Source organism: Phacochoerus africanus, chromosome 5 (genome assembly GCF_016906955.1).
Source record: "Phacochoerus africanus isolate WHEZ1 chromosome 5, ROS_Pafr_v1, whole genome shotgun sequence".
Classification (NCBI taxonomy): domain Eukaryota; kingdom Metazoa; phylum Chordata; class Mammalia; order Artiodactyla; family Suidae; genus Phacochoerus; species Phacochoerus africanus.
In genome coordinates this window covers 75944393-75958755 of record NC_062548.1, presented here as the reverse complement: position 1 = coordinate 75958755, position 14363 = coordinate 75944393, and the positions used below count along the sequence as shown (strand labels likewise).

The 14363-nt window shown below is 56.0% G+C and overlaps 2 protein-coding genes across 2 annotated transcripts in view; both read left to right on the top strand.

Annotated features, from left to right (window-relative positions):
* Positions 1–7083, top strand: part of VAX2 (ventral anterior homeobox 2) — a 28641-nt gene extending 21558 nt beyond the window's left edge. Inside the window, exon 3 of the mRNA XM_047779212.1 lies at positions 6439–7083. Coding sequence (XP_047635168.1) covers positions 6439–6879 — 441 coding nt within the window. The 3' untranslated portion in view covers positions 6880–7083. The remainder of the gene's footprint in view (positions 1–6438) is intronic.
* Positions 7084–9000: 1917 nt separating this feature from the next.
* ATP6V1B1 (ATPase H+ transporting V1 subunit B1) overlaps positions 9001–14363 on the top strand; it is a 30256-nt gene continuing 24893 nt past the window's right edge. The window contains exon 1 of the mRNA XM_047781828.1: positions 9001–9225. Within this exon, the coding sequence (XP_047637784.1) occupies positions 9108–9225 (118 nt within the window). The 5' untranslated portion in view covers positions 9001–9107. The remainder of the gene's footprint in view (positions 9226–14363) is intronic.

Genomic DNA, 14363 nt, shown 5'->3' with positions numbered 1-14363 from the left:
CTGGCGTTGCCATGAGCCATGGTGTAGGTCGCAGATGCAGCTCAGATCCCGTGTTGCTATGGCTGTGGTGTAGGTTTGATTCAACCCCTGGCCTGGGAACTTCCATATGCTGAGGGTGCAGCCCTGAAAAGACAAAAATAAATAAATAAATGTATTGAAAGGGCCAAACCAGGAGCAGAGAGGGAAGAGGAGAGGAAGGAGAGGAGTAGGGAAGCCAATAGACTGGGGGGTTAGGGAGGTGCTTCCTGGGAAAGGCTGTGGGAGGATGGGAGGAGCTCTCCGCCTGCCACCCCTGCCTGAGGTCAGGACTGCAAGGCCTGCTGGGAGCAACTGCTGTCCTGCAGGCTTGGGTCAGCTCCACCTGGACTCTCTTCCTCCAGCTGCCCCTGTAGCACCCCAAACAACCCAGCAGATGGCCTGGGGTGGCTGGGCCCTCCCTCCAGCTGAGCTCAGTGGGGCTGGAAAGTAGGGCTCTGTTCAGGGGGCCTGCAGTGGCCAGGCCGGACCAAAGCTCCTGGAGGAGTCAGGGAGACACCCTCAAACCCTGAGGTCTAGGCACAGAGTCACCCTTCAACACCTGCCCCCCTTCTCTGTCCTGATTTCCCTCCGTCTCACTCCCCTAGTTTTGCCCCCAAACTCTTTCTGGACAATCTTTTTTCAATCTCAGATGCCCCGGCTCCCAGCTCCTTCTCAGGCCTCATCCCTCCCCTGCCCTGACTCCAGTACAGGCTACATTTTTCTACCTTTGAAGGTCAAGGCCAAGCCCCTCTTCTTCCAGGAGGTCATCTCCAAGTCTTCTTTGTTTTTTTCCCTAAGTCTTCATGACCTCAGTCCAAGACCTTTCCCACGTAGCTTGACCTGTAAAGTGTGTGATGTGATGGGTGTGGTGTGGGTATGTGGTGTGTAGTGTATGGGTGTGGTGTGTAAGGTGTGTGTGTGTGTGTGGTGTAGTGTGTGTGTGTGTGTGTGTGTGTGTGTGTGGTATGGTGTGTGTGTGTGGTGTGGGGTAGTGCATGTGTGGTATGTGTATGTCTGTGTAGTGTGATGTGTGTGGTATAGCATGTGTGCGTGTTGTATGGTGTGTGTATATGGTGTGGTGTGGGTGTGGGGTAGCGCCCCTGTGATAAGTGTATGTCTGTGTGGTGTGGTGTGATGTGTATGGTGTGTGTGTGTGTGGTGGGTGCCAACCAGTCTCTCCTCCCCAAGGACGAGAGGGCACTGAAGGCCTCCTCGGGGACCCCGGCTCACAGCTGGGCACCTAGTGAGCCCTCAGTTGATCATTCCCGCCCTCCTTCCACTCTGCCCACCGCTGGGGGCTTTGCAGAAAATATACGGAATAGCTGACACTTATCGAGAGCTTCCTGTGCAGCAGGCACTAAGTGCTTAACATGTTCTAACTGGTTCCGTCCTCACCACAACCTTGTGGGATTTGTGTAAGGATTTTTTTCTGACACCACTCGTGACCCTACACACGTGGCGTTTTCCCACACCGACAGCAACCAATTCCCCAGTTCTAACTGCATGCAGTTAGAACAATTCTGTTCAATTCCACTCAATTCTGACACTAACTCCTGGAGTTAACACAAACACTACGAGTTGAGGACACAGCCTCACAGGACAGTCCCATGTCAGATGCCAGTAGCAAGTCCCAGAGGCTGCTGTAGTGTGGACCAACTATAAATGGGAGGAGTTCCTACATCTGCCTCCTTAGGTTTGATAATTTGCTAGAATGACACAGAACTCAGGAAAACACCTTACACTGTCTTCACTTTTACAGATTTATTATAAAGGATGCAACTCAGAAATAGGCGGATGGATGGAATTCCCCCTGTGGCTCAGCGGTAATGAACCTGACTAGTATCCATGGGGATGTGGGTTCAATCCCTGGCCTCAACCAGTGGGTTAAGGATCCAGCATTGCTGCATACTGTGGTGTAGGTTGCAGACGTGGCTCGGATCCCACGTTGCTGTAGTTGTGGTGTAGGCCAGCAGCTGCAGCTCTGATTCAACCCCTAGCCCGGGAACTTCCATATGTTGCAGGTGCAGCCCTAAAAGAGAAGAAAGAAAGAAAGAAAGAAGAAATTAAGGCGTTCCCATCGTGGCTCAGTGGTTAACGAATCCAACTAGGAACCATGAGGTTGCGGGTTCGGTCCCTGCCCTTGTTCAGTGGGTTAGAGATCTGGTGTTGCCGTGAGCTGTGGTATAGGTCGTAGATGTGGCTCAGATCCCGAGTTGCTGTGGCTCTGGCGGAGGCCGGTGGCTACAGCTCCGATTAGACCCCTAGCCTGGGAACCTCCATATGCCGTGGGGTGCAGCCCTAGAAAATACAAAAAAGAAAAAAAAAAAGAAATTAAGAAAGAAATAGGCAGATGGAAGAGATGTGCAGAGGAAGGTATAGTGGGGAGAGTTCCTGGAGCCTCCACACCCTTTTTGGGTGCATTGCTCTCTCAGCCCTTCCTTGAGTTCACCAACCCAGAAGCTCTCTCAATCCCATTGTTCAAGGGTCTCTCTAATCCAGTCTCCAGGCCCCTTCTGCTCTCTCCCAGAAGGTCAGGGGGTGGTGCTGAAAATTCCACCCTCTAATCACAGGTCTGGTCTTTCTGGGACCAACCCCCATCCTGAAACTAGGGGTCCACCCTGAGGCCTCTCATGAGCACAAACTCAGGTGTGCTCAAAAGGGGCTGATTATGGATAACAAAAAGCTCTGTGCCCAGAACCAGGGACAAAGACCCCATATGCTTTTCAGTATATCAGAATGGCTCTTTAGAATTTTTACTTTAAAGAGAAGGAAACGGAGACGCACAGACATTAAATAACAAGCTCAACATGTGAAACAGGCACATTCATTAGCTCATCTAATTTTTATAAAAAGATAGGGAGTTCCCTTGTGGGTTAAGTATCTGGTGGTGTCACTGCAGCGGCTGCTGCTTTGGCACAGGTTCAGTCCCTGACCCAGGAACTTCCGGATGCCATAGGGGCTGCCAAAAAAAATTTTTTTTTAATTAAAAAATAAAAAGGGAGTTCCTGTCGTGAAGCAGTGGAAACGAATCTGACTAGGAACCATGAGGTTGTAGGTTCCATCCCCAGCCTCGCTGGGATCGTTGCCATGAGCTGTGGTGTAGGTTACAGACACGGCTCGGATCTAATGTTGCTATGGCTGTGGTGTAAGCAGGCGGCTGTAGCTCCAATTAGACCCCTCACCTGGGAACCTCCATATGCCACAGGTGCAGCCTAAAAAGACAAAAAAAGAAAGAAAAAGATGACTTTATAGGTACTATGATCCCCATTTCAGAAAGCTTGAGCCTCAGAGAGGGTAATTAATTTCCCCAAGATTTGATGGCTAGAATTTTGTGGAATTCGCAGTATATTCACCCATACTTTTGTGCAAAAATATTATGGAATGCCCGCTATGTACCAAGTGTTTTTCTAGGCAGGCCCACCTCTCCTGGTGACACCCAGGGCCGCTGCAGGACTGGACAGGTAGGAGAGCACCTGGGGACACTTCCCTCCTCATTGGTCACAGCCCTGTGACTGCCACTTCCTTTGTACCCAATTGCCCTCCTTTGCTGGGAGCGCGTTGGTGCCACTCTCCCACTATAGCCAGTTTCCCGAGGAAAAGAACCATGACTTCGGGGTCTGTCCTCTCCCTCTTGTTCAGAGGTAGGAACAGAGTAAGGGAACAATACCCCACCACCACCACCCCCCACCCACCCCCACCCTGCTCCCTAGTGTGGGCCAGGCCCCGCCCTCTACAGGGATTCCCTTATTTGATCCCTGCTGCAGCCCAGGTAGTTTTGTCCTTATTTTAAAGATGAGAAACAGAGACTCAGGGTTCTCAGGGGTGGCGTCTGGCCTGAGGTCCTAAGCTGGTAGGCTCTAGCCTGGCCAAGAAGCCAGGAGGCTTCCAGCAGGGGAAAGGATTACAGCAACACCCAGAGCCATGGTCCCCAAGGATCTGGTGGGACCACTTCCTGGAGCAATCAAATTCCAGAGTGACAACAATTCACTTCCTTCAGCCAGACTTGGTCAAACTATTTTTTTTTTTCAGCCATGCCCACAGCATGTGGAAGTTCCTGGGCCAGGGATCAAACCCACACCACAGCAGAGACAAGCCCGGATCTTTAACCCACTGCATCATAAGAGAACTCTTAGATTTAGTCAATTCTTCCTGACCATGCCTTATTGATATCACCTTCAAATGTCACCTCTTCAGAGAGCTGTGTTTGTCACCCCACTAATAAGATAGTCACCTCCCTGCCTCTCCCCTAATTATTGTGCCCCCTTTCTCTAAAGCAGTGTCCCCAAAGTGCGGTCCTCGGGCTGATACCAACCCACAGTTATGCATGTGTGACAAGTTAAGTCACAGAAATGGAAAGTGTTTAGAAATGCTATAGGGATTTTTCTAACTCATTTTAACTGTATTTTGTTAAAGTATTAACCCACAATAGATTAGAAATTTTAGAAAGTGGCTCCTCACCTCAAATCATTAGACACTGCTCAAAGCACTTAGAGTTATTGACAGCCATGCCTGTTTGTTTTTATTTGTCATTTCCCCTGTCTCCCCCTCTATGCTGTCCACTCCACAGGGCAAGGGTTTGGTCTGCTTTGCTCACTGCTGGTTCCCCCAGCCTAGAACAGCCCCTGGCACGTAGTAGGTGCTCAATACCTGTCTGTGGAATGCAATGAGTGTGTGAACGAATGAAGCAACCCACCTCAAGCAGATCCCGTTAACCCCAGGCCCCTTGAGGTTATTGAAACTTAATCCAATCCCGCATAAAATACCAAGCTCATACCTGTTTCAAATCTTTTGTTCTCTTCCCCCACTCAGAACAGGACTGACTCACTGCTGCAGAGACCTACATGGCAAAAGCCCCTCCCCTCATAGCCTCTATCACCACCTGCCCCCCCCCCCCCGCGCCCCCCCACCCCCCGGCCAGCGACCTCCCCCAGGGTCGGAGGGCAGGGAGGGTAGCACCCTCTGGCATTCGGAGCCTCCTGGCTGGAGGCCTTTGCTGGAGGGATGGTGCCTCCAGGTGGCTTGCTAGGCATTGCCCCAGGCTGCCTTAGCTTTTCCCTCGTCCCCATCCAGGCAAGCTTCTGGCCTCTGCCGCCTCCTCCTCACCTCTGCTTCCCCGGGAGCCACAGGGCTTCCCTTATGTGCTCTGAGGCTGCAGGGAACCCACAGGTCTCCTCTTCCTTTTCCTTCCTGGCCCTTCACTTGATGGTTCCTGCTCATCCTGCTGGCAGCTTCCCCAGACCTCCAACCTGGAAGCAGGGCCAGCCTCTGTGCTCCTGGGGACACAGGTCTGGCTGCCACAGTGATCGACAAGTTTTTCAGCTGGGGAGCAAATGTCAGTCTCTCCTTCCCTGCAAGGGATTCAGCACCCTTAAATTGTCTACTCGTGGGGGAGCACCCTGTCCTTCCCAGAGAGGGGAGAAAACCCCATCACCATCAGGGGACCCGCAGAACTGACTCCTGGGCTTCCTTCCTCCCAGCCTGCCTTTCCTTCTATGGGGTTGGCATGCTGGGTGCCAGGTGCAGAGGGCAAATTCTTCTCCTTTCATTGGCCTTAAAAAAAGATCTCTACCCCTAGAAATAAAACAAAATAAGTTAAAATAAAATAGCTCTCAGGAGTTCCTGTTGTGGCTCAACGGGTTAAGAACCCAACTAGTACCCATGAGGATGTGGATATAATCCCTGGCCTCACTCAGTGGGTTAAAGCATCTGGTGTTGCTGTGAGCTGTGGTGTGGGTCCCAGATGAGGCTCGGATCCCTCGTTGCTGTGGCTGAGGTCTGGGCTGGCAGCTGTAGCTCTGATTCAACCCCTAGCCTGGGAATCTCCATATGCCTCTGGCGCAGACCTTAAAAGGAATAAAAAAAAGTCACCACCCTTTGGTTGGTGGCTCCATTTAGGATGTGGGGTACTTGGCATCCCGTGGTTTCCAGCCTTTGAAGACTCCCTCGGCGTCCTGGCAAATCCTCTTACACTTGCTATCACGTTGAGAAGCACAGCCTCGATGGGTGACGGGGTAGGAGGGGCTGCTGAGAGATTCAAATGGGGCGGGGCCAGACTGGGCTAGTGACTCCCTCCAGAGGCAGCTCGGGCAGGACACATGAAGGGTGGAGGTGCTAAGAGTGGAGGGGGTGTGGGCCCTCTGGCCCCCACCCTCCAACTGCCAATCTATCCCTCTGTCCTAGTGTCAGCTCAGCAGTGGAGGGGTGCCTATGATTTAGGGTCGAGGGTCTCCTCTCAGGCTCCCCCTCAGCGGGCCGATTTGAAGATCACAATGACGGTCTGATTGCTCGCTCTTCTTCGTCTCTTCCTGCTCCCCACCCCGCCGCCCGCCTGTCCTTCCTTTTCTCTCCCCAACCTGCCCCCACTTTGCTTTGCCTGTCCCGTCTCCCTGGCTGACACTCCTCTCCACGCTCCGCCCCAAGGTGAAGGTCTGGTTCCAGAACCGCCGCACCAAGCAGAAGAAAGACCAGAGCAGAGACCGGGAGAAGCGGGCGTCCTCCTCCGCCTCCAAGGCCTTCGCCACCTCCAACATCCTGCGGCTGCTGGAGCAGGGCCGGCTGCTGTCTGTGCCCAGGGCCCCCAGCCTCCTGGCGCTGACCCCCGGCCCCCCGGGCCTGCCTGCCGGCCACAGGGGCACCTCCTTGGGTGACCCCAGGAACTCCTCCCCGCACCTCAACCCGCTGACCTTGACCTCGGCGTCGCCTCCGCTACCGCCCCCCCCGCCGGCCCTCTGCTTTTCCTCGGCCCCGCTCCTGGACCTGCCTGCCGTCTACGAACTGGGCTCCTCGGCCTTCGAGCCCTACAGCCGGCTGGATCGGAGAGTCGGTAGCCCCGGCGGCGGCGGCAAGAAGGCTAACGCCTAGGCCTCCACCCCTGTGTGACACTGAGTCCCCGAGCACAGCATCACCCCTGCCTCCCGGGCCCAGAGAGCAGGCGGGGCAGCCACACTCCCGGCCCCACCTCCCCCCAGCTCAGAGACTCTCCGAGGGACGGCGTCCGTCCCGCAGCTTGTGTGCGTGAGTGCAGTGTGCGCGCGCGTGTGCCTCTCACTGAAATAAAAGGAAAACAATGACAAGAAGGAAAACGGAGTTGCCCCCGCACCACGACTGGCCCTCAATCCCCTCTCCTGCTCTCCGCTACCAAGGAAAGCGAGCTGTGGTCAGGGGGACCTCTGATGGGAGAGGCGGAAATGCAGCCAAGTTCACAGCTGGGGGGATGGGGTACCCACTTGACGTCCGCTGCCAATCAGCGCTCCCACCAGGGTGTTACAAGGCCCAAGGTGGCACCATTGGTGCTTTCATATGTAAGCATTGCCCTTTACCAGCTCCTCTTTCAAACGTGTATTCCAACGGGAAGACCAAGACCTTGGAGAAAGTGAGACAGGGGTCCAGAGGGCCAGGGAGAGAGAGCCCCTCCCAGGCCAGACCCCACCCACCCCCACGCTTTAGAGCACCCACCCCTCACAAACCTCCCCACTTGAAGCACTTTAAACATTTTTTTCCCTCCGTTTCAAATAAGGCACTTTCATTTAACTTTTTATTTTGCAGTAATTGTGGATTTATAGGGAGTTGCTAAGAGAGTCCAGAGAAATTTGTTTACCCTTCACCCAGTTCCCCCCAATGGTTGCATCTTCCATAACTACAGTATAATCTCAAAACCGGGAATTTGACATTGATACTGTGAGTGAATGTGTGTGTGTGCAAGCGTGTGTGGTTGCATGTCACTTTATCACCTGTGTTAAGATTCATGGAACCAGCACCACAAACAAGATACAGAACTGTGGATCACCACAAAGATCTCACCCAAGCTGCCCTTCATTGTCACACTGGCCCTCACTCCAGTACACTACTTTGAAAGACTAGAAATTGTAAGAGGAACCAGGAACCTGAATTGGGTTCTCAGGTTGGAGGATGCAGGGTGAGATTGTGACTCTGTGGGGAGAAGAAGGCAGGCACAGTTGGTTCCAGTCTGCTCTGCAAAATGTACTGGGTATTGAATTGGCTGTTCCGAAGTCTCCCAGAGTGGGTGCTGGGAGACAGGGAACCCCAGACCGCTGCGCTTCCCCTTCCCTCCTTGGTGCAGGGGTATAGTTTGGGGAAGTGCTTAGAGAAGCTGGGAAATTCTGGGTCTGGGAGGAGACATGGCGGTCACTAGAGCAGGCACCTCCCCCCCACCCCCAGTGCCTGGCAGACCTGTGCCACACTCCACTGCCCAGGGGACAACTTCTGTAGCCACCCAGCATGAAGGCAGATTCTCCATCTGTACTTTCTGCCTTGGGCTGAAAATGTCAGGGCAGACCTCCTGCCTGGGACCTTGGAGGTGAAATACAAGGTAAGATGGGATCCTGTAGACAGAGAGAGATGAGACACCTGCCCTGGTTTCAGGGAGTCCTCAATATTATGAAACCAAAAGGCTTAAGGAGACCCATGTCTGATGGAGCAACCCAGACCGCGCTCGTGGGGGCTCACAGCCAAATGGTAGGAATGACATAGGACAGAGGTCAGATGTGTGGTGCATCCAGAGTGCCAGAGGATCCAGGGAAGGCTTCTTGTAGGAGGTGGCATTGAAGCTGGCCCAAGAATGATCTTCAATAGATATTCAAAAAAAATGATGATGGTGGAATTGTGCGGGGGAGGAGATACCCACATATAGTCAGGCTAAGGGGTGCAGGGCCAAGATAGGTTGGGAGGGGCAGTGAGACGTCCTGGGGAGATGGCAGCCTGCCAGAAACAAGGCCTGGGAGGGAGCTGAAGGAGCACCTGAGGTTCCAGAGGGAGGAACTGAGTTCACACAGGCTGCAGGGGGGCGGGGGGGGGGTGTTGCAGGGGCAGAGAACAGCCAAGGACAGAGGTCAGAGAAGCCTGCCTTACCCCCTGCCCCTCCCCCATCTCCCCATCCTGCGGCCTAGGGCACCTCCCAGACCTGGAAGCGCTCCAGCCCCAGCACCAGGTTTCCGTGTTTACCGTCAACCCCAGGGGAGGAGAGGAGGGCGGAAGGGAGGGGTGGCCGCAGGGGGAGGCTAGCCGGCTCTCTCCAGCTCCAGCTTGGCAGAAGGGTTGGAGGCGCTGGCACTCGGCTCAGCCACCTCGCCATGGCCATGAAGGTAGACAGTAGGCCCGGGGGGCTCCCCAGCAGTGGCTCCCACCCGGGCACCACCCGAGAGCACGTGCAGGCGGTCACCCGAAACTACATCACCCACCCCCGCATCAGTGAGTATGGTCCCCAGCGGGTCAGGTCGGGTGGCCTGGGGACCAAGCCTCTTCACCTCAGGGAAAGAGGAGGACCCGAAGTTTAGGGAGACATAGGGGGCTTTGGGCCCCTCAGAGGGATGCAGGTGGAGGGATGGGGATCCCCAACCCAGGGTACCCCAGAGGAAAGGGCAGGGGAGTAGCTCTAGAAACCTTGTTGCTGGGGATCCTGCCCTGAGGCCCCAAGTCCATAGACAGCTCCCAAGTGTGTGTGTGTAGACCTCTGCATGAATGTGTGTATTGAGGGGGTGCGCATGCGTACACCACAATGCTCAGCAGGAGGAACTATATAATCAAGTGACTCTAAGGGATGAGTGTGGCAGTGCAGAGTTCGTGTGCACTCTCAGGGTGAGAACTACCTGACACTGTGTGTCATGTCATGTCACGGGAGCGTTGTGGGGGAGGGTGCTGGTATGAACCTGGAAGGCGTGTACCTGGGTGGGCATGCACTCCCACATTCCCTTGAGTGTGTGTGTGTGTGTGATCAGAAAGGAAATGTGTGATGGTGTGTGTGCACCCGCTTGTACACTCCGGATGAGTGTGATGAGGTGATGTCACAGGTCTGGGTGTGAACAGCTAGGAGGTCGGCACATGCCTGGCATCCAGGTGTAGAGGGGATGGGGCCTGGGAGCCCACTTGTGGGCTCCAGGGGAGCTCAGGGGTGGCTCCAGTGCATGTCCTGCAGGGGTGGGCCAAGTCCAGGTGTCTGGGGCAGAGAACCCAGTAAAGCCCCAGGACCAAAGCAAGCACCCTGCTTCTGCCATCTTTCCTTGTCCAAGGTCATATTCCCTGGTGGGGCGAATTCTCACATTCTCACATAGCCCAGCTCACTGGAGTAAACCGGCCAGGCCAGCACCAGCTAAGCTGAGCCAGAGCCTCCTAACAGGGTGTGTGTGGGGAGAAGCTGGCCTAGCACTGCCACCCTTCCCTCTGCAGGGGGAGACGCAGTTGAGGGCTGGGTCTGCAGTGGGGCCCATGCCACAGAAAGCAGAATGGTCAGGCGCAGGGTGCGTGGGAGCAGCCCTCAGGGGTGGGGGCACCACCTGAGGCCCCAGGCAGGCCCTGAGGGGTGTACTAAGGAGAAACTGAGGGGGGGGGGGCAATTTCACAAGGAGTGGAGGCCCCGTGGGCCCTGTGGCCATCTGAGGATGAAGACACAGACGCTCCCCTAGGGCAAAGCTGGGGTCACCAGGGCCCAGCTGGGGTGACTGGGCCCCTCTTGGGTCCAGAACCGGGACCTGGAGTCCTGAGTAGGAGGTGGCTGCCCTTTGTCCAGGCCCTGTGGCAGCAACCCCCACCCCACCCCCCACTGTGCAAAACGAGAGCTGCCTAGGTGCTGAGTGGGGGTGGGGTCTGAGGTCTGGATCTTCCAGCTCGGCTTTCCTTCTCCCTGGAATGTGCCCTCCCAGGGTGCAACCTTACTCCAGGATCCCCTCCCACCAGTTCCCTCCCAGTCAGCCTCTTATTTATAGTCAACCAGCCCTGGCACAAGGAGAAACAGCCAGGAGGTTTGACCTGAGCGCTTGCCCGGAACAGTAGTGCCCCTCCACACACACCATGCAGCCCCCACCCAGGCGACGGTGTTCACACCCCACATCCGACCCAGAGACACGGGTCAGGGCAGGGCGAGCCCCTCGCTCCAGGCCTGCATTCAAGATGTTATTGCGATGACAAAGGCCACTGCCTGTGCTTTTGCTGCACACCAATGTCCTTACAGGGTCCCCCCCAGGGGCCAGTGCAGGCAGACACCCCCACCCCCACCGAGAGAGGCTGGTTTCCTGAGTGGGCCGTGCACCTGCCGCTTTCTCCAGTTCCTTCTTTCCTGCTCAGGGGCCTTTGGGGTCTCTCCCTAGGGGTTCAGACTCCTGCGGCCCTCTCTAGCCTCTCGCCCCAGGACTCTAAGCACTTCCAAGCAGGAGAACGTGGCTTAGCGGCAGAAAGGGCCTAGGAGGAAAGCTGGAGCACCAGAGGGCCAGGGGAAGGGGCAGCTAGGCTCCCCGCCCCAGCAATCTCTTGGCCGTGGCTGAGAAGACTTCCTGGAGGAGGAGGCAGACTAAACCTCCGGAGATGATTTCTCTGCGGCGGCTGAGGGAGGGGATGGGCCAGAAAGCAAGGTGGGGTGGATACCCCAGCAGTCCCCGCCCTGGGAAGGAAGGCGCTCCTTTGCCCTCCTCGGAGCTGGAGCGGTTCCCCACGGAGGTGGCCCGGAGCTGCACGGGGCAGAAGACAGCAGAGCGGAGGAGCGATCGGCCCGTCAGGGTCTCGGGCTGATGCTAAGACCACTCTGCCCTCCCTCCCCTAATCCCTCCGGCGGGGATCAGGGAGGAGGTGCAGGACCTGCTGGCCCGGGCTTGCCCCCACCCTGGCCTCACGCATGGGCGCCCGCCTCAGCCCTCTCCCAGGACGCTGCAGGTGTGGCGGGGCCGGCCCTAATTAGCGGAGCCCCGCTGAGCCTTTGACGCGGACGGCGGTGGGGAGGTGGGGGCGGGGAGGGGCTCCGCCGCCCGCAGCCCGGGGAGCAACCCCCAGTGTCAGCGAGGACAATGGAGAGGGGGCGGGCGGAGCAGCTGGAGGGAGTGTCTGCAAAGTCTCCGGAGGCCTGTGCCCCTCGGGGGTCTTCTGGTTCAGCCCCTGCCTCCAGCCCTACCTCCAGGGTCAGGGGCGTGCCTCGGGGCTGGGGCAGGGCCAGCAGTAAGCCTTGAGGGCCACGGGAGAGTGTCCTGATTTGTGCTGGGCTCCAGGAGGGCCTCAGTTTGCCACTCCATACAATGGACACAGAGTTGGGGGTGGGTACAGACAAAAAGCCTGGCTTCCAGTCAAGGATACCTTTGTGGAGTTGCCATCTTGGCTCAGCGGTAATAAATCCAACTAGGATCCATGAGGATCTGGCTTCAATTCCTGGCCTCACTCTGTGGGTTAATGATAGGTCGTTGCCGTGAGCTGTGGTGTAGGTCACAGACACGACTCAGATCTGGAGTTGCCGTGGCTGTGGTGTAGGCAGGCAGCTGTAGCTCTGATTCAAGCCCTAACCTGGAACTTACAAAAGTGGCAGATGCGACCCTAAAAAGAGAAAGAAAAAAAAGGACACTTTTGTTGCTCAGCCACTACATTGGCTGTGTCCAAACCAGACAACCTCTAAGAAAAGATACCATTCGGTTGGACAGATGAGACACCTCAGCCTGAGGGGAGAGACACAGTCTGTCTTATTAACTGATAAGCTGGAAAACAGGATACCCTCTGGGGTATAAGCTGTGAGCCTTCAGAGGGGAAAGGACCCAGTGAGCTAGGATGCCAATAGCCAAATGCTGAGCCGAAATGGCCACATAAGTGGATTATCTGCAATAAAAGGTCCAAGCTATGGGGTGATGTTTTCATCCAGCTGTTAGAACCAAGGACTGTGCCTCCCTGGAAGCCTGGGAAGGTGGCTTATGGATGAGGCTGGCGTGATGAGAGGGGGTCTTAGAGACCTCATGCTGCATAGACTTGAGAAACTGGCAGCGCAGAAGACCCAGCTCTGCTGCAAGCAAGCACTCGGACCCTAGGCTCCCCCCAAAGGGCCACCCGCATCCAGATGCTCCCCTCTTTGTGCCCATAACAAGCCTCCTCCTCCTCCCCTGGCAGGCGCCCCCCACCCAAGGTAGAGTTGCTGGCCATCAGGGTCAACAGAGGCAGAGGCTGTGACATGGGGAAGCCAGCAGTGAACAAAGGGAGGAACTGAGAGACTTGCCTCCCCAGGTGAAACTGGAAGGGGTTCCCTGGGCCCCCTCCCCTCTCCCTCCCTACACAGCCCACTCACTCTTCGTGTTCTGCCACCTCAGCCAGCTGGCTGGTCTGGCATTTTCTCTATAGGGCCAGGAAGTTTGCCAGCTCTTCTGGGGGCTTTTTGAAAAGCAAGGTCTCTTAGCTGGGGTCCTCCCCCTGCTCTGGCGGTCCTCCATCCTCCACTGCCAGCCTCACCTGCTCTGCCCGAAATGGTCCTATTCATCCAGAGGCTTTGCTCAAAATGCCATATGGGCAGGAAGGACGCATGAGTGATTTTTCTTCTTGGTGGGAAGGGCGATACTCCAGCCTCTGCCTTAACCCTTTGAGGCTGGGGTCTCCCTGTGCCTACCACTCTCTTAGCCCAGTGCATTCCCTTTCTTGGGCCTTCCATTCTGTCTTCGCAGGGGTGGCAGGAGCCAGGGGAGCAAACCCTCATTTGGTTTGGGGCTGGGAAGGCGTATGTGTGGCAGGGGGAGCAGGGGACATCTGTCCTGACGTGGAAATACAGGAATGAGCTTGGGGGAACAGGTGACCCTTTTGACACATATTTACGGAGCAGCCATCCTGTACTCACACTCTTCCGAGAGGAGGGATTCAGCAGTGAGCTCCTCAGACACCCCTGCCTCACATGGAGCTGGTGTGTCCTCTAACTCAGGGGAAGTAAGTCTGCACATGCCGGCCACACTGCCCTTCTTTCTGTTCCCCGAAGGCCACGAGTTCTTTCTCTGAATCCCCAGGCCTCCTCACCTCTGCCAGAGGCCCTTTGTCCAGCTCTCTGGGGGCTGGCTGGCTGGTTCCACTTGACCTTAGAGCTTCCGCTCAAATGGCCCTTCTTGGGCAGGGCCTTCCTGCTCTTTCCTTCATAGACATTTGCAATTATTTCATCTTTATCCCCTTTTAAATCATAGGCTCCATGTTTAATTTGCCTAGCCCAGGACTGAGAAGGCCTCCGATGCATGGGCTTTAAGATGGGTTGGGAGGAGAGGGAGGGGAAGCAGAGCTGGGAGGGCAGGAGTGAGAGGTCCAGAACCAGGCCTGCGCCTGGAGGCCCCAGCATCCAAAGGTCCTGAAAATAGGCTGAGGAGTAGCCAGGGGGGTGCGGGAGTGGGTGGGGCCTAGGAGGGGGGAGACACAGCCAGGCTCAGAAGGAGAGAGAAGGCAGTGGGGCTGGGTTTGTTGGAGGCTGGGCTGTGATCACCACCGCTGGACACAGACTGGGGCAGACAGCATGGTTTTAAGGAGGTTGATATCAGAGATCCCGTGGTGGCTCAGCAGTTAATGAACCAGTCTAGTAACCATGAGGCTGGGGGTTCCATCCCTGGCCTCACTCAGTGGGT